Source organism: Melopsittacus undulatus, chromosome 9, assembly GCF_012275295.1.
Source record: "Melopsittacus undulatus isolate bMelUnd1 chromosome 9, bMelUnd1.mat.Z, whole genome shotgun sequence".
Classification (NCBI taxonomy): Eukaryota; Metazoa; Chordata; class Aves; order Psittaciformes; family Psittaculidae; genus Melopsittacus; species Melopsittacus undulatus.
Genome location: NC_047535.1, coordinates 26,726,366 through 26,739,694, shown reverse-complemented (window position 1 = coordinate 26,739,694; position 13,329 = coordinate 26,726,366). Strand labels below are relative to the sequence as shown.

The 13,329-nt window shown below is 48.5% G+C and overlaps 1 protein-coding gene across 2 annotated transcripts in view; it reads right to left on the bottom strand.

Annotated features, from left to right (window-relative positions):
* The window catches only part of CADPS (calcium dependent secretion activator), a 210,316-nt gene extending 197,191 nt beyond the window's left edge, over positions 1-13,125 (bottom strand). For both annotated transcript variants that reach the window (XM_034066465.1, XM_034066466.1), the window contains exon 1: positions 12,754-13,125. In XM_034066465.1, coding sequence (XP_033922356.1) covers positions 12,754-13,125 — 372 coding nt within the window. The remainder of the gene's footprint in view (positions 1-12,753) is intronic.
* Positions 13,126-13,329: the final 204 nt, after the last annotated feature.

Here is a 13,329-nt window from a genome sequence, read left to right as displayed (position 1 = left end):
AACATAACTGACCAAGAACAATTAAAGCACAGTAGGATTTCAACTCATCAGAACGGATTAAAGTCCTTTCTACTCTCACCTTGACCTACTCTAAATGGATGATTTGCATTTTGATGTCTAATTGAAATGGGGGCTGCTGCCTGACAGGCCTTAATCTTCTCAAAAACCATGGCTGTGCCTCCCTCCCCAAAGCAAATATTTATCACAAGTTTCACCTTGAATATAGGTCACAGCACTGCAAAGCAAGTAATCAGAGCTGGGGAAAAGCAGATTCTGTCTAGGTAAAAAAAAAACCAACCCTAAATTCAAAAGGCACATCTGTTCCCCTGAGCCCCAGCAAGGAAAGATTATTATCATTAACATGAGGGTTATGCAGCAAATGAAACAATTGATTAAAGAAGAAAATAAATCACTTACAGCGTCATCTTTCATCATTAAATTTTAATGGAAAAAACACTGTGATTTGCTTAGTCTGAATATATATGCAATGTAAAGAGACCATCTGACATCACCGAGGCAGAACAGCACAAGATAAATAGAGACGATTTGCCACACTACTGGAGCAGCTGTAACTCCCTCCCTACCTGCAGCAATCAAACAAAAGGGCACAGAAATAGCAACCCATCTGCTTCTCAGTGGCCACTGAATCTTACGCATTTGGCTGGTAGGAAAGAATCAGAGGTTTTATTCTTCTCCTTCTCATATGGGCTTAAAGAGAGGGGAGCTGAGCTATTACACTACTTCAAATATCAGTTTCTTGTTCGGCCCATTTTGGTTGTCCCTGCAAGCCACAGCCATCAGCACGGGACCAACATCTGGAGGCCGTGGTTTGCATCAAGAGTGCCGTAAGCAAGGGTTATCAGAGTACATGCACATGCACCCAAAGAGCACCTGTCTGGAGCTCAGTCTCGCTTCGCAAACTCCCAGCAATGCAAAGCCAGGCTCAGCACTCCAGGCTGCCTTCTTTTCATAGAGCAGTTGGGTTCTGAGAGCGTTAAAAGGAAACAGAAAAGTGGAGCGGTAAGGGTGAAGATTTTCCCATCCTGCTTCTGAATTACACTGCAATTCTCCCTGCTGTATCCTGCTGAAGGACAGCCACACCTGTATCAGGCTTAGGAGATGACAGAGGAGTGAGCTGCAGGCATTGTGCATGGGAACATCAGGCAGCTTGCTGCACACCTAAACACAGAGAGGAGGGAAGGGTGCCAGGCTACTGTGCATAGAGCTGTTAAAATCTATATGAAGCCCCATGCGTGTAAATTAAACATCATCTCCTGTCATCAAGTGCATACAACTTGCAAGCATGAATTATGCAAAACTATTAACTGTCTTATTAGAACAGGAGGCAGCTGTAGAAGCTGCTTGGAGGACACATAGGAAGCTGAAGGGGTGGCTCGTGGACGCTCAGTGTCTGTGTGTGTCTGAGCTACAGCAGATCCATTCTCACCAGGTCCCATCCTAGTGCTCCCAGGGACCTGAGAATGCTGCTCTGAGCAGTTCTCAGCATCTCATAACTTTCACTGACTTCCAGTGCTCTACAGAGCAAGGAGAAATGTTTTCATCCCCTTGTTATTGACAGCAGCTTGAGAAAGATCTGGAGAACTGTGCGAGCTTGTGAAGGAGCAAGCAGGGAGCTGAGCCCACAGCCAGAGCTCAGACGCTAAGCTCTGCCTCTGCTTTCATCCGGGAGTGCACGGAACTTGCAGCAGCAAACCCTCTGAGACCAGGATGCCCCAGTCCCTGTCTCAGCTCAGTAATTATCTCTTTGACTAATGAACCCTGCACTTGGCTGGAGCCCGTGGGTGAGAATGCTGAGACCCTCAGCCTGCAGAGTGCCACAGGTTGACTCAGCCTGGTCACCAAGTCCTCACTGAGCTGACACCATGCTTAGCAGATGTGCTAAGGTTGCTGGGAGCAAGCTCTTGCTGTAAATTACCCATAGGATGAGAAAGCTTTAGATACGATTTTACATAAAACATTAATCTCTCCAGTCAATAGGAATGCTGTTAGGATCGAGTGGTGGGGCTGTACACAGAGAGGGAGCATTTTGGAACATAACAAGTGCTGGAAAGGGGAGGCACAGATCAGTATTAAGACTAGTTTCATTTATTGTATATATCACGGACTTGGAAGAACAAACATCAAGCACTGTGATTACATTTACTGATGATTCAGAGTTGTGTGGGCTCCTCAGTACACAAGAGGAGGGCAATAAAGTTCTGGACAACTGTGAGCAAGCAAGCACCTCAGGGGATAAATGAATTAATTTGAGCTATGGAAATGCCACACAACAAGGCTAAAACATAAAGCAAATAACATCAAAGAGGACTTTGCACTCAAAGACTAAGAGACAAAGCCAGGCATCTGTTAGCTCCCAGTTACCCACCCAGGGTGCCAGGCACTGCACAAGCACAAAGCCCATGTTGTCGTGGCTATCAGAGAGAGCGGCCATCTGGTCAAAACAGGTAAATGATACACACAGAGCATTAAAAAAGTAGTCCCAGTGATATCAGCTGTAGGTGCCCCCAGCTCAACACACTGGCTTTAGAGAAGGGCTGTGCCACGAGGGGCCTACAAGAAATCTGAAGAGGGATTTTTACAAAGGCATGTAGGGACAGGACAAGGGGGAATGGCTTTAACTGACAGAGAGGGAGATTTACATTAGACATTAGGAAAAAATCCTTCACTGTGAGGGTGCTGAGGCGCTGGCACACAGTGCCCAGAGAAGCTGTGGCTGCCCCATCCCTGGCAGTGTTCAAGGCCAGGTTGGACACAGGGGCTTGGAGCAACCTGCTGTAGTGGAAGGTGTCCCTGCCCATGGCAGGGGGTTGGGACTGGATGGTCTTTAACATCACTTCCAACCCAAAACAGTCTGTTATTCTGTGTGGGGGCCACTGGTGACACAGCAGCTCCTGGGCGACCTTGGTAAAACAAACCCATACAGGGAACCTTAGGCTACAGCCCCTGCCGCCCACCTTGCTTATCAGCTTCCAGTCGCCATCACTAGCCCCTCTCCAGACTCTTGACCATTACTCCCCATTCTCAGATCATGTACCTCCTCCTAATTGCATGGGCAGCCTTGCCACGCTAACCAATCCTGCCTGATGCAAAGTGCCTTGTCTGAACCACCCTGCCCAGCAAAGGGATCACTGGCAGGGCATCACTGCAGGGAGAGAGCCCCTTCTAGGAGATGGGCCCTGAGAGCACATCTCAACAAGACCAGTGAATACAAAGCATCTGCAACAGCACCATGAGAAAGGACGTGAGAAAAGAAGTAAGAAGCAGCAGAGCTGCCCAAGGCCCCGAAGGCAAGACGATGCTAAATTTGATGAGGTTGAGGAAGGGAGCCAAAGGAGGAATAAATAGAGCTAATGAGAAAACAAGGCATGAGCATTCAAAAACCTTTAACACACTGCTAAACAGCAATAAAAAGGCAATTAGAGTTCCGAGATGCATGGAGGGTAATTGCACACACTATAAATAGGTGGTGGGAAGACTGTCCCGCTCAGCAGGATCTGATTCACTTTTGGGGTGACTTCTGCACAAATGGGAATATTCTGGTGCAAGACAGAAGCTGAGAGAAGAGAGTTTACAAGGAGATTTTCTATCACATATATCTTTCTGCATGAAATATGTACCAAGAAGGAGCTTTGCAATAGAGGTTTCAGAGGTCTGAGCTTGAGGAACTCCATATAAAAGTCCAGCAGCGGGGATGCAAAATAGCCTTAGAAAGAAGCATCCATCTCACCCCAACCCACCAAAGAGCAGAAATCGTATCAGGCAGATCTCTGGCCAACATAAATCACCACTGCATGATCAACTCGAGTTTACTGATGACATCAGTTCTTGAGACAGCTATAGGCTAGAAAAGTACTACTCCTCATCATCCCTGCATGGCCATGTCAGCAGGGATAGTGGGGAAATGCCGCTGCATCTGGGAGCTGTAAGCAATCCTTCCTCCTTGCCTCAGCTCCTTCCATACACCCTTCTGGAGGGGGATAACTTGTAGACTGAAGCACTCAAGGGCCCAAGGAAAGAAAGGAAGCAAAGCTGTCATTTCCCAGTTCCAAATCCCTTCATCCATGCCTGATGCCCTTCCCAGCTCCCCATTCCTTCCCACAGCAGAGCATCAGCATCAACTCACGCCTGGGAGCCGCTTTGCCCTCGTGAATGACTGAGCACACACAAAGTCTCTGCAGTCCTAACTCCAGCTAGCTCTTGGCTATGCACCAGAACACAACCTCGTGCAGCTCAGGCAGCTGCACATCCCCGGATAACAGCAGCAGATGGCTCCTGCCTAGAGGTCTCGCTGGCAGAGGGTGGTCTGTGGTGCCGGCAATGGGAGGCACAGCACTGGTTCACTGCAGCACGCACCGCTAGCGGGTCACACAGCCTTGCCTATGGCTGAGGAAGTGCTGGCTTTGTCCTTCCTTCATCCTTGCATTGTCACCATGCAGGTAGCAGAGCAGCTGGCTCCTGCTGCGTCACCCCATTAGCTTCCTTCTGAGACAGCAATGAGTCTGTCATCTCTGTTTGCGAGAAGGGTAGGAGCAGTCTGTTGGGAGGGAGGGGAAATCTAGGGGCGTAGGGAATGAAAACAAACCTGGCGTGTGCGATATGCAAAGCATTTGTGCCCTCTTGATGAATCAGGAAAGAAGATTTGGCATCTTAAGGAAAATGTGTCTTTTGCTTCATGTTTGCATGTGTGATGCCCACATCAACATCCAGCTTCCTAAACCCTCTGTTGTTGAGGTACAAGAGAGACTGACCCTCCCCACAGCACACCAGGCAAAGTGAAACCCCCTTCTTGCAAAAGCTAGGCCCTGTCAGCATTAACAGCAGTGCCAACAGAACAGAAAAAATAAGGTTTTTACCCCAAATTTGCCTCCTTACTGAAATAACATTTTATCTTACTCCAGTGAGCACAGTGCTGTATTTAGGAGCATCACTTCATGTTCTCTCTTACAGCCAAATATCAACCCAAGTCCCTTTATCTCACCAGGGTGCCACCAGTAGGGAGCTTGTTCCTAGACAGAGTCTGTACTTCAGCTGTGACTCCCCAGGCTCCAAACCAACCCTCATGCACACTCACCTGCATCCCTCCTGAAGGATGCAAATTAATTCCCTCTTCCAAGTAGCTTCATGGAAAGCAAGGTGCTGCTCCCTGGGATGCAGAAGGGGTGCAGGATTTTACCATCTTCAGCATCCCAATACGTGGCTATGAGCAACACACAGCTTTCTGCATCTCAGGACAATGCCAACTGAGCATCATCTAGACTGATAACATGATAAATTCCCTAGGAAAGGAAGAATCACTTCCTGCAGGAGTTGGCGTGCCCCACACACCTCACTGATTGCAAACACACACTGCAACTAATAGACCTCAATGGGTATTTACAGGATCTGCAAAGTCCCAGTGCCATCCTTTCCAGCTCAGCAGGTGCTTGGGATCAAATTCAGATGCTAAAGCAGACTCTGCTGACGCTCTTCACAAGAGAATGTGTAAGACTTTCAATAAGACATTTATTAACAAATAACTTCTATCAGTAGTTCCTCATGGTTTGAGCCTGGAAAACAGCCTTTTCTCCCTAGTACTTTCGTCCTCTGAACCAGACGGGCAATTGGGAGCCAAAACACCTACTCTGAGCCCCAGACCAAGTCACCAAGATGAGCCTGAGCAGGCCAGAGTGCCGGAGCTAGGCTGAATGCATGGCTTCTTTCTTCTGCATAAGGCCACTGCTGGATCATTAATGTGTAACCTGTTTGCCAGTGTATTTGTACAAATGCATTGTGGCATCAGCCCAAAGTCCTACCAAAGTCAGTGGGGTTCCTTCAAGATCTGCACACAGCACCTCCAGTCCTCAAAGACAAACACCACAGCACCATCATTGTAAATTCCCCACCCTGTGGGCTAGAAAAAAACACAATAATCTAGATGTCATTAAGTTTCTTCATCAAACACTAACATTTGGGTACAGGCAGATACTCAGCTCTTGAGTGGCTGTGATCATACAACTGCCCTGAAGTGCATGGGTCAAGTCACCAGGCTCTATGTTGGGGCAGTTTTCCAACCCCTCCATACTGGAGGTGGCCTGTACTAATGTCCCCCTCACAGCATCATTATATAACTCATGCTAATAAAAGTCCAAGCTCCCAACCTTACAGACAGGTTTGAACTATGACAACTACAGACACAGCATCGCTTACCCCAAGCTGAATAAACATTTGCATGACATTTTGACTCGGGTGTTTAAATTCTAGAAAATGCCTGACTTTATCAGCCTGAGTCACAGACAAACAAGATCAAATATTGTCACTAAAAGTACCTTTTCAAACAATGATTCCACACATTCAGGTCTAACAGTCAGTGACTGCACTTATGTCCAATTCTAAGAATTATGCCCAATTCAGAAGAAAACCCACTCAAAGCAAGTAACCACAAATAACTTCTTCCAAAGCAATCACCAGGTTAGGATGCTCCATGTAACTTTTTCCAGCACCCACAAGGTCACGACACAGGGAAACTATCCAAGAACTTTCCCATCTCCCACCCTCATGAAGACCCTGCTGCTGGACCTCAAAGCATGCCCTCCAGGAAGGGTGGCCCAATTCTGACCAGCTGGAACCCAGTGCTGACACCTGTGCTGGGGAGCAACCAAGGGGAGGAGATGAACTCTGCTTGTCCTCCATGCCTGCACCATGCTTACCAAGAGATGGTGACTAAAGTGTCACCTTCCCCTGCACCTCATCCTGCTCTGTTTCCAGGAAAAGAAGACCTTTGAGGGGTCACCCATCAAACCTCACCCTGAGAAGCCACCCATCCTCCTGGGTGACAGAAAGGACCTGCTCCCCATCAGGGAAGGTTTTTGCTGTTTAAGGGAATTTCAGTGTTTTAATTAGTTTTTAAAGACACACTAAAATATATGTGGTTCATAGAGATCACTTTGTGGGTGAACCCCTGGCACTGCTGAAGCCACTACAGCTACATTCACATTAACACCAACCAACAGCTTTATTGAAGATACTATATTGATTAGTCTTAACATATTAATCAGGTTTACATCATTAAATAGAAACAGGATACTTACCTTGTATCCCCCTGGACTACAGCATTGGCAGTAGCTGTAAGGGGTTTGTATGCAGGCACTCCTAGTTGCGGTGTTGTGATTGCTGAGCTCCTACTGCTAAACCACACTAAAAACAAATTACTGCTTCTCCAGCTAACAAAAAATTACATAGGGAAATGACTCGCTGGCCCCTTCCCGCTGAAGTGAACGGAGAACAAGTGACTCATCACTCAGCAGAAGGAATTACAAGTTGTGCAAAAGGCAAAGTGCTTCGGGGAAAGCGTCTAGACTATGTAAAGCCAGGCCACAAATAACACTTTTTGGAAAGGACAGGGCTTGGAACTGCACAATCTGATAAGTCTCCTCTCTTAGTTCACAGGAGCCCAAGAGGTGCCCCAGGAACTGAATTGTTAGGCTATGGATCAGGAACTGCAAAGTTTTACAATGGCCACAGACCAAGCTCACAGCCTATTTAATTACCTGCATCCCAATGCAATAAACTGCAAGCATATAAATAGCCAAAGTATGACAGGTATTTAATATCTCCCAGAATTAAATCAAGGCACTGGCAAAATACATGTTTTTTAACTGAAAATAACCATTTTCTGCAGATTCCAAACAATTAGAGCACAATGACCACATTCTGCACTCCACAATACTAAGGAACACTGCATGTCAGATGTACAAGACCTCCTTCACCACGGCAATGCTCTCCATGCAGCAGTGAAACACAGGCAAGCTCATCTTCACTTAAGGGTTGGCACAGAGCTGACCCAGGGACAGCTCTAGCCAAGATCCCAGCCACACACACCACATTCATTTGGTGGTGGCAGTGGCCTATGTCCAAGCTGAGCAGCCCCTAATTAATCTTCCAGGTTTTTATGTGTATAGTGCTAATAATTATCTTGCAAGCTTTGCTGTAACTACAGCATGGGGCCCAACTCACACTTGAGACCTACCTGGACCTTGCATCTCCTTGCACTAGAGAGTAACTGAGGAACAGAGAAAACAAGCAGAACATCATCTTTACCTGTCTCCTGCAGCACTGAGAAAAAACATACTCTGGATAGCTTCTTGGGGCCAGCAGAGCAGAATCTGACCATAACAACACCAGCAGAAAGCTGCTACAGCAAGTCCCAACACTACCCAAGTTCTGGTCTGTCCCAGAACAAGGTTTTCATGGTTTTAAGAGAGAAGTTGTGTAAATAAGGAGAGTAATAACCAAGCCCGTGATAGTGAAGAAGTGATTGTTTGCAAATCTGCACTAGCTTTACTAATTACCTACCTCATGGCACCTGCATGCATGCCAAAACGGCAGAAATGTGGTATTTTAAGATGCCTCGTAACCAATTTAACTGAGTTTCTGATCCCTCACACTTGTTCTGCATTAAGCACTGTGCTTAAATCAATCACCATTCAGCAAAGCACAAGCTTAAGCTCTTTGCTGAATTTGCTTGAGAATTTGGTTAATGCACCTGACGTCACTCCACAGGCTTACACAAGCACCCAAATCACAAGCCACTTCTCCCAGGAGTAGCTCCGGTAATCTGCAACTAAGCTGGAACTTTACTTCATCCCACATTTATCCTGCTTGGAACTGATTTACTCTCCTACATGCTGCCTGCCTGCTCCCTCATTCTGCAGGGATGAAAGCAGGTGATGCACAACTGCAGAGATGCCTGACCTATCAGGCTCTCCACCTTTCATCTAGTGAGTTCTTCCAGCTGCCTCTATCCCAACAAGTGTTTTCAAGCAGCTGGTGATAACATGGAGAAGATCTCTATGGTATACTGAGTGAGCAAACACAGATTCCTGGGTTCACTGTGCCTTTTGGCTACTGTGCTTTGGAGGTATTTAGCCGGGTGTATAATCCACAACTAAGGGTGCTTGTTCTACATCACTACAGAGACATACACATCGCCTGACTCCCCCAGGCTGCCAGCTGAGCTCTCCTCCCAAAGGCTTCAGACAGTTGGGATCAAGCAGGGAGAGGCACACAGTTGTCTCAACTCTACTTCCAACAAGTCAGCATGAGCAAGGGAAAAGACTAAATACATCCTGGGAAAGCAATTATCAAGCTAAGTGCCATCTGCGGTATTAAAACACATTGTTCTGAGACACAACAGAGCTGGCAAAGCTGCTTTCCTCCCCAGCTGGAGCCTTCAGTGTCCAGCAAGGTATAAGCTCTGACGGGAGCTCTTCCTCTGGGGCCACTCACTTTTGCTCAGTAGGTCTTTTGCTCAGATTCCCCAGTGTCTAGAGTAAGGGCTGTCTGCACAAAGCTTCCTTCCTCCCACCTGGAGCAGGAGATAAATACGGATGTCCCTATTTTCACCAAGCTTTTAAGGGACTAATATCTTGCAGACAGTTATCTGCCTGTCAAATGTGCCTGGAATTCCGTGGTGGCTTAAAAAAAGAAACCTAAGTGGGAAGGAAGAGAGCACAGGCAGGTATGTAATAAGCCCACCTTTTTTTTCCCCCTTAGGAAACAATACTAGTAAGATGTAAATAAGAACTTACAGCTAGACACCATAGATGTGCAGTTACCCAAGTGAAGCCCTACTACATAAACATCAAGATAAACCTGAAGCAGAAGCGTAGGCTTGAACACACTGATCTAAGAAACAATTTTTGCTCTGTTGCTGAAACTTCTGGGGTGTCAGGATCAGAAAAACATTCACTCTGAGTGGCGTCTGCTTGAATTTAGCTTGAGTTCTGAAACAGAGTTTGCTACTAGAGTAAACATGCAATGTTGTCATGCCATGTACGGTACCCATCCATTCACACATTTCCACTGCTCTCTTCTTTCTTGTATGCATTATAATTTATCAAACCACACGTAATTATCTCTCTGTTGCAACAGTACCTTAAGTACACCCTTCCCTTTATTCCAAGGTGGTTTGCAAGTGCTGTAAAAGAGCAGGCTGCATTTTCCAGCTCCCCAGCACTACACACAGGCGTGCTGCTACACAACCCGTACCTGCGGTGCCTGTGCATTACACCAACGTAACCCCCTGGGGCTCAGAGCACCAGCCAGCTCTGATACAGCAGTGCTGCAGGATCAAGGAGGGAGGATTACACACCTCAAGGGGAGGTACCACAGGGATCTTCAGTCCAGGCAAGTTGTGACTGCAACAAAATCAATTGCTTGCTTTACTCAGAAGATGAAACCTTTCCCTTGCAAGTGGCAGGCTGTGAGAGTGCAGAGGCAAATGGCACGTGGAGAAGGAGTTTATCCCTCCTCTACTAATGAGGAAACTGAGGCAACAACTCCCATCAGAGCAGGACCAAAACCTGCTTTGTTTCTCCCATTTTTCCCCTGAGAGGCAAAATGCATTTACTCCACCCTGGCGAGTCTTGAAGCATCTGGTACTTCCATCATGACCAAAGGCCCACCAATACACAAAGTACCCACAGAGACAATTCAACCTGGCAGAGCCACTATCAAATCATAGAATAGTTTGAGTTGGAAAGGACCTTAAGATCACCCAATTCCAGCCCCCCTGCCATGGGTAGGGACACCTCACATTAAACCATGACAGGAGAGGGAACAAGTCCCACACTTCTACTCCCTGGTCCCCCTCGAGCCAGAAAAGGAAGGATGGGCTTTTCCAGAGGGATGCACAAGGAAAGCAGAGGAGCACATGAAAACTCCACTCTCCAGCAGTGCTTTAATTGACTTTAATGGAAGTACTGGCTAAGATAAGAGGGTTGGGATTTACTACCAGCATGACAATTGAATATAGGGATATCCAGAAGACGAAAACCCAGACTGAATTCACCTTTAAAAGGGCGAATTCAATTTGACTTGTGTTGTCAAGTTAAATCTAGCTTTCCCAATTCGATCCCACTGTTAAGTTTGACGGCACATGGTCAGCCCCTGAGACACATCTCTGTTAGTTATTTGTATATATAAGGCAGAAGCATTTCCCTACACTCTGAATTTCACAGCAAAATGGATTATTTCCTCCCAAGATCCTGTGTGATTTCCCCACTCCCTTGAGTACTGCTGCCACTTGATCATTTTTCTCATTACTCCTCATTTCCTTGTTTCACCTGTACTTTTTTCCCCCCATTTTCCTCTTCCCCCCCCCCCCCCCCCTTTACAGGGCAACATTTTGATTGCATGGACTACAGATCACTCTTCTTCCCAGCCACTCTTCTCCAGACCACTAACATGCTGCCTGCTCCTTTGGAAAAAGTCCTTTTCAATCTCAGTTCACTTCTATGTGAGAAACAGTTGCAGACCTTGTTTGTTTCAATTTCTGCAAAACCAACCATTACTTTAAACCTATCATCTTTTCTTAACACAAAGAAATTGCAGAAGAAACAAAAGCCAAGATGACTTTGAAAATGCACAATCTATTGAAAAAGGTTGTAGACAAAAAAAGAATATATATAGTCTCCAAACCTAGCTATATTTTCAGCAACGCACTTTGCTCAGCAAACAAAAGCAGCTCATTCCACCTTCCAGCAACACCAGATTGTCCTATATTGCCTTTAAACTATATGCAGTACGGATACACTTTCCTACCTCCGTATGTTGCAGTGACTAATAATAGTCCTGTGGTGTAGCAGAACTGAATGTCGTTTGCATCAATACATCCAGGAGTCTGCCTGATTTGCAAAGGTCATTTGTGAACACAGAACAGTACGGAGGCTAAAACTGCAGTTTAAGAAACTCAACTGAGACAACAAATCAGCTATCCACTCCAAACAACTACATCCCATCACTGACCTAACTCTGGCTGCCACAGGGAAAAGTTGACTGTTACTTGACTCAAAGGTGCCTGTATACACATCTTGGAGAAACTTAATTTCTACCCTGGCCCATGAGGTTGTGGCTCAGCAAAGAAACAAGCTCCAAGACAGCTCCTTGGGATGCGGAGCTCCAGTGAAAGACTCCTGCCTAGCCTCTGCCTGGAGCAGCACACAGCCCTGATGCGGTGATGCGCTCAGGAAGGGTCAGGATTGTGGCAGCAACTTCATCACAAAGCTCTGCTGCCACATTTTGCCCGGAAGCCAGCATCAGGGAGCTGTCCGTGCATAAACACTCGCAAGAAGTTGCAGTGAGACTCAGTAACTCCCCAAGTCAGTGCTGGCACTCCCAGTTAAGCAAACTTTGCAGCGAGCACGGAGTTGCAGAGTCTCTTTGCAAGCACATGTGCCTGGTGTTTCCCAGCAATGTCGCCCATTTCTCTCCTTTCAACAACCTTTAGATGGCCAACATCCCAAACTTCCTGACTCCCGATGTTGCGTAACTAGGAGCAGTGCCATATGTCACCGCACTGGCTCCGTGCTGGAGACCACGGAGGGGAGCAGCATACAGGGGTGACACAGGGGGGATTCCTTGCACCCCAGGACAGAGCTGCTGCCAGCAAACCCCACCGGTACAAGGCAAGGTGCCCTGCACTGGGGTTGCCCTTGGCATGCCTGGACGGGTGTAGGCCTGGGAAGTGTCTGCATGGGGCTGGCTGGGAGGATGGAGGCAGGGGGCAAGACGAGGAATAGGGGGACAGGAGGGTATTCAGGGGAGCAGGGGGCACAACGGTAGTTAGGGGAGCGGGCAGTGGAAGGTTGCTGTCACGGACAAGAAGGACAGGGGCAGGCAGTGATGGGGATAGGGGCAGGGGAGGCAGGGCCCGGCCGTGCACGCAGGAGGGCAGGGCAGCACGCACGGCGGTACCTTCTGCTGCCGGCGGGCCATGTCGGTGGGCTGCTTGGCATTGAAGGGGTAGGCGATGCAGCGCATGACGAAGACGTAGAGCTGCAGCTTCCTCTTCCTCTCCTCCTCCTCCCGCTGCAGCCGCTCCAGCTCGTCCTTCTCCTTCTCGCTGGCCACCGAGGGGCTGGGGCTGGCGGGCCGCGCCGCACTACTGCTGCGCCCGACGGGCTGCAGCCCCCCGCCGCTCCCACCGCCCGCACCGCCGCCGCTGCCCGGGCCCTCGCATGGGCGGCTGGGCGAGAGCCGCGCCGCGGCGGGCGGCAGCGGCTCCTTCCCGCTCTCCTCCTCCACCAGCTCCTCCGACTCCTCCTCGCTGGATGACGGGTCCAGCATCGCGGCGGCAGCGAGGCTCGGCCGGGCCGGCTCTGGGCTGCGCTGGCTCCGCTCGGCGCGGCTCTACCGGCTCCGGCTCCGCTCGCCGCCGCGCCCGAGCGCGCCCCCGCGCCGCCCCGCCCTCGCCCCGCCCCGCGCGCGCGGGCGCTGGCCGCGGTGCTGCACGGCTCGGGGTGAGGCAGAGCGAGCGCGGGAGGGCGGCCC